The sequence below is a fragment of the Oncorhynchus masou genome, chromosome 13, assembly GCF_036934945.1.
Source record: "Oncorhynchus masou masou isolate Uvic2021 chromosome 13, UVic_Omas_1.1, whole genome shotgun sequence".
NCBI classification, from domain to species: Eukaryota; Metazoa; Chordata; class Actinopteri; order Salmoniformes; family Salmonidae; genus Oncorhynchus; species Oncorhynchus masou.
The window spans coordinates 45298152-45312793 of NC_088224.1; the positions used below are offsets into that span (position 1 = coordinate 45298152).

General features: G+C 43.0%; 1 protein-coding gene across 3 annotated transcripts; it reads right to left on the reverse strand.

The window, feature by feature from the left end:
- Positions 1 to 1531: 1531 nt before the first annotated feature.
- On the reverse strand, positions 1532 to 14277 carry LOC135552408 (dual specificity protein kinase CLK2-like). 3 transcript variants are annotated; one of them, XM_064984001.1, is made up of 13 exons: positions 14132 to 14277; positions 10992 to 11185; positions 10473 to 10761; positions 9543 to 9633; positions 8366 to 8432; positions 7507 to 7623; positions 6534 to 6700; positions 5887 to 5981; positions 5271 to 5400; positions 3912 to 3994; positions 3343 to 3422; positions 2961 to 3051; positions 1532 to 2768 (listed from the first exon to the last, which is right to left on the reverse strand). In XM_064984001.1, exons 2-13 carry the CDS (start codon positions 11183 to 11185, stop codon positions 2580 to 2582), a joined length of 1593 nt encoding a protein of 530 aa, XP_064840073.1. In that variant the 5' UTR covers positions 14132 to 14277; the 3' UTR covers positions 1532 to 2579. The 3 variants fall into 3 exon arrangements, with proteins under 3 accessions (XP_064840073.1, XP_064840072.1, XP_064840074.1); XM_064984000.1 differs by lacking the exon at positions 14132 to 14277 and adding an exon at positions 12111 to 14121; XM_064984002.1 differs by lacking the exons at positions 9543 to 9633; positions 10992 to 11185; positions 14132 to 14277 and having other exon boundaries at positions 10473 to 10563.
- Between the last annotated feature and the right edge of the window lie 365 nt (positions 14278 to 14642).

A 14642-nucleotide genomic window follows, 5' to 3' on the forward strand; every position in this document is an offset into this window, starting at 1 on the left:
CTCAACTAATGGCCTGCTTTTTCAAACCTGTCAACGGCAAAGATACAAATAATTAGGCTGAGAAGATGTTTTCTGCACAAGGCTAGTACAAAGGAGGGAAACTACACAACTTAATACATGCACTGTCTCTGATTGCAAGTAGATCTGAACGGTCTTAGAAAAGTGGCATTATGACAATGTAAACTACATTATTTACAATACAGCCAACCATACTAATAATAAAGACATAACAAAAATCAATGCAAGGCTCTTTCAAGTGTGACCCGCATTGTCATTTTTTGGCAAATACCTGTAAATAGTTGATTTGTTGTAACCAAAGAAATCAGGTAATCCACATTCCTCAATGGCAAAACAGTATTGCTTTGAGGTACTCCGGTTGATGGACTTCTGCGCATTTGTCCGGTAAAGTGCCTTGTCTCCTCTTATTGGGATTTCAGACAAACCTCCCTGCTTCTCAGGCAAATTAGCTGAAGACATAAGCACTAATCTCATTACAGGGATGCAAACAAACTAGTGTAGGAAAGAAACAAGTATCATGTCATGTAGTTTAATGACATGGAATGACCCATTCCCATTATTTGAATTTGGTTAGTTTAATGAACTGTCAGTGTAGGTATAGTTATAGGCCTGTGTTGCCAGGTGATATGTTAGTTCTGACCATAAGTCAAGAGTGAGAGGGGGCAGAGAGAAGCCACAGTCTGGAGGAAGACCGCATTGAGGCATGAATCACGTTTGTTTTCAATGTCAGCAAGGGGATATCCGCTTTTCTTTAGAATAGCTGCCATTTGAAGTTGACAGTGACTCATTGGTGCAACCTTGAGCCATCAGCCATCCACTACTTTGTACCCAAATAGCACAAAAGTCACTCAATCCCCACCACCCTTGATCATGTCTATACATTTTGACCGATGGAAATAAACTGTTTGTACAAAATCCAATTAAATGTATTTTCTGGGTTGTTTCTATAGCTAAACGTTTATTAAAGGTTAATTGTTCAGTTCACCCAGTGAACTTAACCTTAGTTTACTGGCACACATCTACAGATTCTGTATAGGCTGTGCTCCAGTTTTCATGGTAGCAGGCGAGGGAAAGCAGGCCAGGGAGTTATGAAAGATGGATGAATACCCATGGCGGTAGGTACTCCTGCATGGCTGCCACAGCTGATCCTCCTGTCCTTGTTCCTTCCTGTGGGTGACACGGCAGAATTTATGGAGGAGTGGCCATGGGTGAATCTCAATATTTTATTGCAAACCCTTTTCTACTCCTTCTCAAAACGCATCGGAGGGGAACATTCGAGGAGGGGAACATTTGAGGAGAGGGACCTTGGTCCTTCTCCTCTAATAGGGATGAGAAGATAATTTCAGAGCCCATGTCCTCTAGACTATTTAAGTAGCAGCAGAGTTGATGGTACAACACTATTAAATAGAGCAATAGGCCAGGGTCAGTCAAGGGTTTCCTGACAGCCTTCTATATCATTGGCCAAAACACACTACAGTCATTAAATAAATCAGGGTTCATAGACACAGTCGAGTATAAGAGAAAAACGCCTCCCCATAACTCAACCAACGGCACTACAAGCCTTGGCAAAGGAGGACTTAACTTTAATTCGACAATCATACATAGTTTTATACATTTAAATCTTATACAAAAAAATAAATGTACAGGGAGGAGATGAACAGCGGTAGCGTCTCATAATAAATACTGTAAACCGTGTGCTGCTGTGTGCCTGTGGCATTGGGGTTCCATACGTTACTATTATGACCCTGTGTGTGCTTCATCTCAGACCACAGGCCTGATACTATCACACATGTAAAAGGCAGTTTGCAGTTTGTGTTGTATGGGGTCTGATTTGTGAGTGTCTGTCATTTCCCCAGACTAGATGAAGACCAGCTGAGAAAACATGTCCAGTTGTGAATACTATTATTACATTAATATGGCATCAATCCCTCTCCTCAGAAGCATTGCATAACGTAACAGAGATACAGTAGATATATTATATCAATAGGAGAGGCCTATATAAGCAATAAATGTGGAGTGGCAATCACTCATTGATGAAACGTGCCAGTCAATTGGCTAACATTAGCCAAGATTGATAGCTGAGTTTCCAAATAAATACAAGACAGTGCCCCTCTTCTCCAAGCGTTTCACCTCAAATGAAGAGGTCACGATATTGGCTTTCAGAGCAAGGCTTCTCTTGCTCTCACTAGTGTTCCACTACACGAGGCCGGTCCTTTCCTTTACATGCGGAAGACTGGAGCTGGGTAATCTAAGGTTGGGCTAAAAACTTTCCCCTTGGTCGTATGCCTTCTGTTGGAGCAGAAGCCGAGAGGACTAAAAGGAGGGCTGTCTGGTCCGTCTGGTTTTCTAGCTGCCAGCATGAGCCTCTCTCCTAACTGTGGAGATGGGTGGAGGCAGTACAGTAAGCAGGAGGAAACGGGTCCATGCTGTGATGAATGGCCAAGGGATTTCAGACAGCCTGATAAGGTCCATCAAATTTGGCCGTACCGCCTTAAGTGGTCGTATCGGTCTGCTCCACCTGAAAATTCGCTCTATCGTTAAGAGTCTGTGGAGGTCCCGGGTCACCGGCTGATGTCGCGGTTGCCCTCCCAGCTCTTCCCCCCCACCGCATCGCCTGCTGTCCCCGATTCGAAGAAAGGGTGTCTGAGGGAGTCTGCCAGGGCCAGGCGCTTAGCAGGCTCGTATTCCAGCATGCTCTCAATCAGGTCAAACAACCGATGGTGCTCCTCGGCTTCCGACAACAGGTACCTCTGAGAACATACAGAGATGTGATCAACATAATGAAAATCAGGAAAATGTGAATACTATATTTGGGGTTAGGGTTCATTTCAATAATGTCTAAATAGAGGTTGATATCAGAAATCCCTGGTTAATCCGACATGAGGGGGTGAATGGGAAGGAAGATAAGTAGTGGGGTGCTATACAAGGAGCTGCTCTCTTACCCGTAAGGGTTTGCAGTTCTCCCTCACGTATCTCCCAGCTGACGAGCTCTCGTCCCAGTCCAGACGGCCACGGTAAAAATATTTCTGCTTCCTGAGTTAAAGGGGAGAGAGGAATTATTGCAAAGATTGAGGAAGAGCGGCATATATAGATAAAAACAGTGTGTGCGCAGGGGCAGCAGCATGGAAGAGTTGCCATAGGGTTCAATACCCACAGACAAAGATCCCCAACAGGCCCTTTGATGTGGCATAAACCTACAACTTCACTTTGATGCTCTGCGTCAACAACTAGACAAAGCAACACTATGGGTGTGTGTGATGGATGACTTGTTGACCTGCAACTACACAGATGCACCTGGTCGTGTGTGTATGTGTAAGCTCTGACCTTGTCTTGCGTATCATCCTGGAGGGCACTGGCCCCAGTATTCTCTCCATCATGGCCAGATGTTCCCTGTTATCATGAGTCTGAGGGAGGGATGAACAAACAAGACAGCAAAGGTAAATCTTAATTGCATTTCTTTCAGTGTATAAATGGCCATAAATGTAGATTGTGGATATCAGCAACGAGACCGATGCCAACACACACCATTATCTATCTTGCAGCAATTTGACTGATAGCACAGAGTAAAATTTGGCCATAAATACTGAGCGCTTTGAATAGAATGAGTGGAATAGTATGAGAGCGCCATCACCTATGGCGTTAGCATAGCCAGGCAGAACTCGGAGCATGGAGGACAACGTCAACCAAGGGTTGATCCCAATTGGATTAGCAGCTGTGTCTCTCTGCTGCGCTCTCTGGCTCAGTGTGTGTGTGTTTGCTTATGTGTGCTCGAAAGCCATTCTGGGCTTTGTTTAGTCCTTCCTGACAACCCGAATCGACCAGACACGGAGAGTAATCTTGGAAGGCATCTGTCGCCACAGACTATGGGATTGGGAAGGCAAGTGGGGCTTTACCTGGAACAAGGTGAAGCCCAGGTAGTACTCGAACAGGATGCAACCGATGCTCCACACATCACACGGCTGGCTCCAGCCCAGCTCTACAGGACAAAACACAGAATGGGTGAATGTTTTTGGGGGTGGTTTCCCGGACACAGATTAAGCCTAATACTGGACTAAAAGTATTGTCAATTGGGATTCTCCATCTGAATTGGTGCTGTGTAGGCTGGTGGAAACTAATAAAACAATGAAAAAGCTCAATGTAAGACCCTAGCCTCACACGCTTGCTCCAGTACTTGGATTTATCAAAAGCAACAACCAAAGTTTCGGCAGCAGCAGCTTTCTACCTTAACATTGGTTGTGACTTCACAACTAGCATCATAGATCAAGAGGGTGAAGATTTAGCTTCTTTAAATAGAACAAGGATGCATACAGGCCACATAACAGACCATGAGTAAGCTTACACATTGAGCTTTGAAAGTATGTGAAAAGACAATCAACTCAGCTCAACTCTGAGCAAGCACACTCGACTAATTGTCTCATGTACTGCAAAGTGAGTACAAAGCCAGTCAACTGTGCTTAATGTCTGACTGTGGGTTGCTGTTCAGTGTCTACCTGACTGGAACCGAACTGGCAGATTATGGCAGTTCAATGCCACTGCTAAGGAACACCCCCTCTGTTTTAGAATAGCCCAACCAGACAGACTATATGTCATGTGAATTTTGTTTTTAATGTTCATAAACTGAGCTTCACTTAAAACACTGTCTATTACTAAGAATTTGTAAGGTTCTTATTGAAATGAAATATACAGAGGCCAGTTTACAATAGTCAGTAATGTTTATTTACAAGAGCGCTGCTGTTCATATACAAAGACATTCCTTTTATAACTTTCTCTTACCCTACCTACACACATGCATACACACCAACCTTTGGATATTCTCATGAAGTCTCACCACAGTTTATAACCACTCAGCTGACAGTTCCAGTCTCCCCCAGATACTAGAGCTCTGGAGGGGCTCTCCCTGTCCTATCTTATCTCTCCAGATTTACAGCCAGGTCGGTTCAAACATAGGTTAATGCTCCTCTTCATTCTCTTTCGACACCCACATACATTGCTTTCTTCCTAGATCTATGCTACATAACCCCTTCCTAATGAACAAACATTTATCATTATAGAAAGACAGGGTAGAATTCTGTTAGTTATAATTCTACGTTAAATGTATACATAATTTAGTGATAATTCATAATAATTATAACACCATAGCAGTCCATTGTCAATGTAGTGGCTACACCACCTGTAGTTTAGAATAGTCCTCATCCAATTGTTCAGCTAACTGGCCTGAAGGAAGATAGGGCTAACTCTGGAACGTCACTCACCTAGTATGACTTCCGGGGCGCGGTAGTGCCGTGTGGAGACGATGGTGCTGTGGTGCTCGTGGTCAAATGTGGCGCTACCAAAGTCCACCACCCGTACGTCCGTGCTCTTCACTGTCCGCTCGTCGCGCTTCTGTAGGGAGGAAGGTGAAAAGGGACATGGCTTAGAACCTTATAGTTTTGTTAAAATTAAAAGGCAGAATGCAACTTTTTTTTCAAACCTCATGAAACACGTGAAGCTAAACTTTTAGACAATTGGCCAGTGAATGACACCTTGATTAGTCCTGATATCTAGTAACATTGACATTATCTATTTTCATGCTTCTGACATTAAACCATACCTGTATCCAAACTGAAAATGATTCCCATTTGTTTTGGTACATTTAGGTCTAATCGTCATTTGCACTTCAGGCAATAGCTGACTGCCAAAGCATTTGCGATGACACTCAGCCTGTGTCCCAAATGGCACCCTTTCCCCTATAGAGCACTACATTTGAACAGGCCCTGGTTAAAAGTAGTGCACTATTAGGGAATATGGTACCATTTGGGACGTAGCCTCTGAAAGCAAAACAGGCTCTGCAGAAAGCCTATTATCCTGAGGCCCGACTCCTCGTCTCACCTTCTCTACATTATAGGTCATAGTGAAGTCGGAATTGACAAACAGGATGTTTTCTGGCTTCAGGTCTGTGTGCGTCAACTTGGTATCATGAAGAACTGTGAGGAAAAAATACCAATTAAAAATCCCAACAGCCATTCACATTCGATGGTGGTCAACGAAAAGAACACTCTTCTGATAGGTGTGTTTGAACCAACGATGCCCTCATGTGGCTAAAGACTTCTTATTGCAAACAATGGTGGCCTTATAGTCCAATTCCTACCTCTCTAGGTGAGTAAGGGGGGATGGCTAAATCAACAAAAAGGAATGAATGAAGGCTTGTGTCACGGTAGTGATAGGGGTCTATGTAGGGCATTGGTTGTTGGAGTGAGACTTATGACCAGTTGGTAGGTCATGTTGAAATTGTTAAAGAGAATGTGCTCTTGATAACTCATCTGGTTGAACAAAGGCAATAAATACAAGATAGTAGCGTAATATCGGTGTGCACTTACACTTGACAGCTAGGCTGTGGAGTGACAATTATGACTAGTTGACTGCTAGTTTCTGCACTTATGTCGGGCCATTATTGTGAAAGAAAATGTGTTCTCAATTACTTACCCGGTTAAATAAAGGCAATATTTTTTTTTATATACAAATAAATATATACTTACACTTGACAGACAGGCATAGCTGGTAGGCCATGTGTCGGACCTGGGCAATGGAATAGGGCAGGTAGTTGTTCTCCTTGAGGAAGTCGAAGGTGCTGAGGGCCAGCAGCTCGAAGGAGATACACATGTGGCCGTGGTAGTCGAACCAGTCATACATCTGCACACACAGGCTGGGAGGAAATATGAGAGGGGCGACATAACTAACAATGTAAACATAAGTCAATAAAAACAAAATGACACAGGGTCCTGTGTAATTAGGGGTTTTCTTCAGGATCAAAAGGGGGGGCTTAGGTGGTGGGTGTGGCAATGGGCGTGGTAAGCAAGGCTGAATTTCTGAGGCCACCCCATCTCAGTGATGTAGAGAAAGGTTTGCATTTATTAAGCCAACTTTATGCATATCCACAGATTTCTCCATGGAGCCGAGAGATATTTTTGCAGTTTAAAAGCTAATTTCCTGCAATTCTACACAGTTGGCCATGGAGCTGAGAGAAAAATTGTGTCGTTTTAAAGCTCAACGTGGGGCGGCAGGGTAGCCTAGTGGTTAGAGTGTTGGACTAATAACCGGAAGGTTGTAAGTTCAAATCCGCGAGCTGACAAGGTACAAATCTGTCGTTCTGCCCCTGAACAGGCATTTAACCCACTGTTCCTAGGCCGTCATTGAAAATAAGAATTTGTTCTTAACTGACTTGTCTAGTTAAATAAAGGTTAAAAAAAATTACAAAAATCTAATAAAATCAATACCTCTAAATTGGAATTTTCAAGTCTCCTTAATTGTCAAGTTCTCAAAGATTATATTATTTCAAAATATATAGGTCCATTATCTTTTCTACATACTTCATACCTGATTTTAGTCATTTAAGTCCATTCCTGAAAATGAATGTAATTACACTGTTTGGAGAAAGTATTTAAATTGGAGAAAAATCCCTGGTAATGAACAATACACCGTAGTGTTCTGAGTCAGTAGTAGGCTACTCACTGTTTGTTTTCTGGATCTTTCTCATTGATTCTCTCCAGCACATTGATCTCCAGACGAGCTGCTTCCTTGTATTTCTCCACATTTTTTATGATCTTCAGAGCAACAGCGGCCCCTCCCCTGTAAGACAAATACAGTATGAATGACAAAGACATAACTAACCACACCACATGATGAATATAGACACAAAACACATGAGGGAATACCTTGCGGTGCAAAGCTGTGATTCCCTAAATTAGGTCCATCTACATAACCCGAGTTAGTGCTGTTGCTTGGGAACCTGGTGTCACAGGTTTGGTAGCTAAAATAAGATGGATACCTGAAGGATAGCTTTTGAAAACAGATTTTTCAGCCTCTTTAACATGATACATTTGTCCAAACTTGTTGAGCCATGAAATTCCACCTTATTTCATACAAGCAAACTGTATTGTGATGAGTACATTCTATTCCCTTGTCCTTGCATGTTGATTATGCAACATGTTATGTTACCAAAAAGAAGTTAGGCTTTATCGCGTTCAAGTTCAAACCTGTATTGTGCTTCAGGGGGCAGAGGCAGGGACATAAGCATGGAACAAATTTGCATGGGGTATCATTGCCCAGCCCCCTAAACTCAGGACCCATAGAGAAGCACACAGACGTCTATAGTGAGCCTAAGTGCAGGCGCTAATACACCCATAGCAAGCGGCCACGACGTGATAGAATAACAGGATCAGCCGAAGGAGGAGGGTTCTAACTCTAGAACTACTATTTGTAAATAGTAAACACCTAGTGCAGGTAGAGGGAACACTTAAAGAAAAAAATAGGACTCCGGAGGCATTAAAAAGGGCCACCAGCTAACAGTCAGAGCAGTTTTCATACATACCGACGATGGTCAATACATTGCATCACCCTCCCAAAGGTGCCTTCCCCCAGAGTGCTGACAATCTCATCTGGAAGACAGACAGAGAGACGGGGAAAGAGAGTGGGAAAGAAGGGAAGAGAAGAATTAGACATGTGGACCGGAGCAGGGACATAAAGGCAAAAAAAAGTGACAGGCGTTTCAATACTAGCACCCATCCCCCTTTTCAGGTTGTGGACAAATGGGATGCCAAAAAGAATGTTTACGTTTACACGGTCCTAGATAACCTATGATAATCGGGGTCCACACACTACCAGAACAAATTATGGGAAAATGTTTGAGTGCCCCCCAGCAGCCTATAGGAAAGAAAACCAAAAGTATATTCCTACAGATGTTTTGGTGGTGTGCCTAATTTAGAGCAAGGGCGTCGGGGGGGGTTGGGTTTTACTGGTTAACCTATATAATTGAAAAATGCACTCAAGCAACACTTCTGAAATAAGTGTAAATGTGCAGACTAAGCAAATAAATTTGGTTTCAAACTGGAAGAACATACAAGTCATGCCAGGGATACGAGCTGGAAAATGGTAAGACTATATGTTAAGTGGGTGGGTGTTATGAGATCATGGATCATAATAACTGTGCTTTTTTAAGCATACAAATCATGCTCTTAATTTACCACTACAAAGAATTCTATAAAGTGTAGCATTAAAAAGATGCAACACTGTCAAAGGTCAAAAATGCAACACCGCAGACAAGGCCCTATGGATGTTTACTAGGTAGGCCTCATGTTAGTTTTGAAGGAAAGGGCTAGATATGAGGGGTTGCAAAACTATTCAAAACAAACGTTCCTAATTGCTTCTCCCACTTAATGTATTACGAAAAAAATATTTGTTTTAGACCTGGACTTTAAACTAAAACGCAAGAGACAATTAAGAAGTTGAGGAAATGTTGTGTTAGGGGAAAACTCTAATATCTCTGATATAAAACCACAGCTAGATAGCCTCAACACAAAACGAGCAGTATTTATCTAAAACCGATATCCTCAAAAAAAATTTGGTGTGCTATCCACCCTGCTTTTTGAGCTAGAGCGAACAGCATTCTACCATGGCATCATCATCAGGCACTCCCCTGTCAGTGAATGCTCTATGGTTTTAAATACTCATATGGAGAAGGGTTACGATAGAGTAGTGGCAGTGAGTACATCTCTCTTGCAGGACGTCCCCACTCCGACAGATCAGGTGCCCTTCCTCGTCGTCCCTCACACTCAGTGCCCGCGTCCGGCTGTCACTCCGCTGTTTGCAGCCCCCACAGCATTAGCAGGTCACGACACGACCGACAGGGGACAGGGGGTTTTCGGGGGCAGCCGTAGCCATGGCGATGGAAGGCGGCACAGGTAGAGGAGGGAGGAGGAGGGTGATGTTGTAGTTGACGTAGTGGTTGTAGGTGGGTGTGGTGGTCATAGGGCGATTCGTATGACACCACGTGAGGAAATATATAACGATAGGGATATAGTGCAAGGGAACAAGTCAAAGATCACATTTTGTCCTCTGCTTCTCTCCCCCTCTACCTTTTAACCCGTGCTATTACAAATAAGGAAGCAACCTGCATATCCATCCATTCATCCAACAAAAAGCCAATTCAGAAAATACCAAAAATATCTACATCAAACTATGATATTGCCCACTTAAAACGAAGCAGAGTACTTCCCAAGAAAACAAATAAAATGAGAGGATGGTAAGGCAATCAAGCAAAAGATAGTTCAAGATTAAAATCAGTGATACATAGATACATGCCAGCCTATGGTCCTCTCTCTCATTTATGTCTACTTAACGCAGAAGGCGAGAATGTGGATGATGCTTTATCCACGTGGGTCCAAAAACAGTCAATGTCTCACTACACAACTCATTTTATGAGAAGACTGTAGAAGGTAAATCTGGATTTAACTAAGACAAACCAGCTACTCAAATCCTGCTGACAAAAACAAAACAAAAGATTGTACTACTTACCAAGTCCAGGAGCTGTGGACAAGAGAAGGTAATAGAGAAGTAGAGACAGAAAGACACGAGGAGAAGAGAAAGATAGAAAGGAGCGGGGGGGGTTAAAGAACAAGCTCGGGCCAGGCTGTACTCACCGAGGAGGATGGGCTATAGGACCTGGTTCTACGCCGCCTTCGTTTGTGCTTACGCCTGCTGCCCTTCCTTCGGTACAACTCCTCCCGTTCCCTCTCGCGCCCCCTCCGGTAGTCGCACATGCTCGGTGAGAAGTCACGTGCGTAGTAACCGCCGTCGGCTGCTGCTGGTGCACCTCCATGTTCCCTTTCCCGGTTTCCGCGGTCTCGTTCGTGGCTCTGGTCCAGACGGCGGTAGCCCTCACAGTAGCGCCGGTCGTATGGCCTGCGGTCTGCCGAGCGATTATCGTAGCTGCAAAAGAGGCACCCAACACCATGGGTTAGAGCAGTGGTGTCTCTGACCACCAACTCAGGCTACACGTTATTCAATGAATGCCAACAGTGCCCTTTGATACTGCTCCATGAACCTATTGAGAGTTTAACAAACATTTCTACCAGATAAACTATCATAAGGTACAAAAGCTTACATACCAATTATTTCGTTTGCAAGTACGCAAATATAACACAGCCATACAAACAGACCTCCTGGAGCGAGCGTAGCTTCCCTCCTGTCGGTTTCCCCGTCCCCTTCTGTCTCTGTCCCTCTCCCGGTCACTGCTAGACGAAAAAGAGGGTGATCTGCGGTGCCTCTGCTTGCGTCCTCTGTCTCTGTCTCGGTCTTGATAGCTGCTCCGGCTGGCCCTTTCTGAGGACGGGTACCGTCTGGAGTGTGGCATCTATGACAAGACATGTTACTTGGTATTTCATTGCCGTTGGTGAGGGGTTGGATTGCAATCAGTAAGGAAGGGATACAGAACAGCTGCATGGTGGGGGAAAGGAAGAAAAATAGTCAAAGAAAACCAGGTGAGGATCCATCCTCAGCTCTCCCATCAAGCCCTTAAACTCTGAAACTGTTTTAAAGTCACCATTGGCCTTATGGGAAATCACTGAGCGGTTTCTTTCCTTTCCAGAAACGGAGTTAGGAAGGACGCCTGTATCTTTGTAGTGACTGGGTGTATTGATACACCATCCAAAGTGTAATGAATAACTTCACCATGCTCAAAGGGAAATTCAATGTCTGCTTTTTTATTTTTACCCATCTACCAACAGGTGCCCTTCTTTGTGAAGCATTGGAAAATCTCCCTGGTCTGTGTGGTTGAATCTGTGTTTCATTTGCTTGACTGAGGGACCTTAAAGATCATTGTATGTGTGGTGTACAGAGATCAAATCAAATCTGATTGGTCACATACACATATTTAGCAGATGTTATTGCAGGTGTAGCAAAATGCTTGTGTCCCTAGCTCCAACAGTGCAGTAGTATCAAACAATTCACAACAAATATATAAGTTAAATGGAATTAAGAAATATATAAATATTGGCACAAGCAACGTTGGAGTGGCATTGACTAAAATACAGTATAATCCATATATACATATGAATTGAGTAAAACAGTATGTAAACATTAAAGTGACTAGTGTTCCATTATTAAGGTGACCAGTGATTCCATGTCTATGTAGACAGTGCAGCAGCCTCTAAGGTGCAGGGTTGAGTAACTGGGTGGTAGCCGGCTAGTGATGGCTATTTAACAGTCTGATGTCCTTGAGATCGAGAGACTGAAAAACAGCTTCTGTCCCAGCTTTGATGCACCTGTACTGACCTCACCTTGTGGATGATAGAGGGGTGAACAGGCCGTGGTTGGGTGGTTGATGACCTTGATCTTTTTGGTTTTCCTGTGACATCGGGTGCTGTAGGTGTCCTGGAGGACAGGCCGTGTGCCCCCAGTGATGCGTTGAGCAGACCGCACCACCCTCTGGAGAGCCCTGTGGTTGAAGGCATTTCAGTTGCTGTAGCAGGCAGTGATACAGCCTGACAGGATGCTATCAATTGTGCATCTGTAAAATGCTTGTGTCCCTAGCTCCAACAGTGCAGTAGTATTTCTTCTGAATGTCTTCAGCCTCCTGAGGTTGAAGAGGCACTGTTGTGCCTTCTTCACCCACAGTCTGTGTGGGTGCATTTCAGATTGTCAGTGACGTGTACGCTGAGGAACTTGGAAGCTTTTTAACTTCTCCATTGCGGTCCTGTTGATGTTGATAGGGGCGTACTCCCTCTTCTATCTCCTGAAGTCCACGATCAGCTTTTGTTGACGTTGAGGGAGAAGTTATTTTCCCTGGCACCACTCTGCCAGGGCCTTCTCATCCTCCCTGTAGGCTGTCTTGTCATTGTTGGTAATCAGGTTCTACCACTGTTGTGTCGTCTGCAAACTTGATAACTGAGTTGGAGGCGTGCCGTGGCCACGGAGTCATGGGTCAACAGTGAGTACAGGAGGGGGCTGAGTAAGCACTAAAATTAGGTACTCATTTAATCATGGTAAACACCAGTTGTGGAAAAGGTGAGTCACCCAGAAAAATACTACCTGAGTAAAAGTCTAAAACTATTTGGTTTTAAATGTACTTAAGTATCAAAAGTAAATGCAACTGCTAAAATATACTTAACTATCAAAAGTAAAAATCATTTAAAAATTCCTTATATTAAGCAAACCAGACAGTACAATTTTCCTTTTTACCGGTAACCAGGGGCACACTCCAACATCATTTACATACGAAGCCTGTGTTTAGTGAGTCCGCCAGATAAGTGGCAGTAGGGATGTGGTCTTGATAAATTGTGTGAATTGTACCAATTTCCCATCCTACTAAGTATTCAAAATACTTTTGGTTGTGAGGGAAAAATGTATGGTGTAAGAAGTACATTATTTTCTTTAGGAATGTGGTCAAAAATATAAAGTTACAGAACCAAAAAAACGACTTAAGTACTTTAAAATATTTTTACACCACACTTATTTCACAGAGTGAGGCCATGCAACTGATGCTACTTGTTCAAACAAGACATTTGAGCTTTTCATTTTTAATTAATTAGTACAAATTCCATAATTCCACTTTGACATGATTGGGTAAAAATTTAAATGGAACTTTAAATTCAGGCTGTGTAACAACAAAATGTGGAAAAATGAAGGAGTGTGAATAGTTGAAGGCACTGTTATTAAGTTGGGGCTGGCCTTATAACGTTACCTAGCTAAAGTTAGCAAATAAGCCAACCACAACGTACTGTACCTAGTTAGTTGATGTCACCTGGCTAAATGCAAACGTTAACTATGTAATGTCGTGAGTTAATCACTGTGCCAGTTTAGCTAAGTGTGATAGGTAAAGACATGGGATTACCAAAAATGTGTAGTTCGACAACTAAGTAGCTTGATAAATGGCAATTTGTTGACTCAGACTAGCTTGCACACTACTAGCTACGACATTCTGTCGAATTGGCTGGCTAACGTAGGTTGTTACTAGCTAGCCGACGCCATGATATTTCGCAGAAATGCAGGCACACGAATTGCTTTCGTGAAGAATTGCATAAATTGTAATTTTGTTCAAATAAATATGTTTGGTTAACTATTTCTGATATTTACCTAACGTTTGCTAATAGTTATTTAGATCGACTGGCTAGCTAGCTCCCTAATGCTAGCATAACATTGGCTAGCTAGCTAATTTGACCGCCATTTTACCTAGCGTAACCTAGCTACTCGCGTTCGTTAGCTTTGATGCTAGCTGACTATAATTGGACTCGCGTGGATCAACATATCACTGAACCCGGAAAACAATGTAGTGCACACGTGTATTTCCATATTATTTTACCGTTATATCAGCCAGGCCTGTGCGTTTATCCCACAGGAAATCCGTGTTTGCGCTTCAATTCCTAGTTTTCACTTCTCACTATTGGTTCAGCTAGTTAGGGCTCTAACCTCGTACAAACCATCCTGATATCGCGAGTTTACATTGTTTCGCTTTAGAGAAACATAATGTAAGCTCGCGAGAACAGGATAGTTCGAAGCTACGAGCACTGCTCCCCACAAGTAAACACCCCCTAATTAAAACACTCTTCCAGCCGCAGCCAAACCACAGAGCTACTGTTTTTTTTTCCGGCCAGACCCTTCTTCAGGTGCGAGCTCGTGCCTTTACTAATGTTTAATACCGTAAGTTCTTCAGAAATAACTTCAACATTTGTGAATATAGTTTGCTAATATATTCTGGCAGAACACATTTGCAGAATAAATTAGGAATGCTATAAAGTACATTTAAATACTTGAATTAATTTATTAAAGCACAATTTAAGAATTGTAATATGAACAAAAAAAACTCAGTGCAT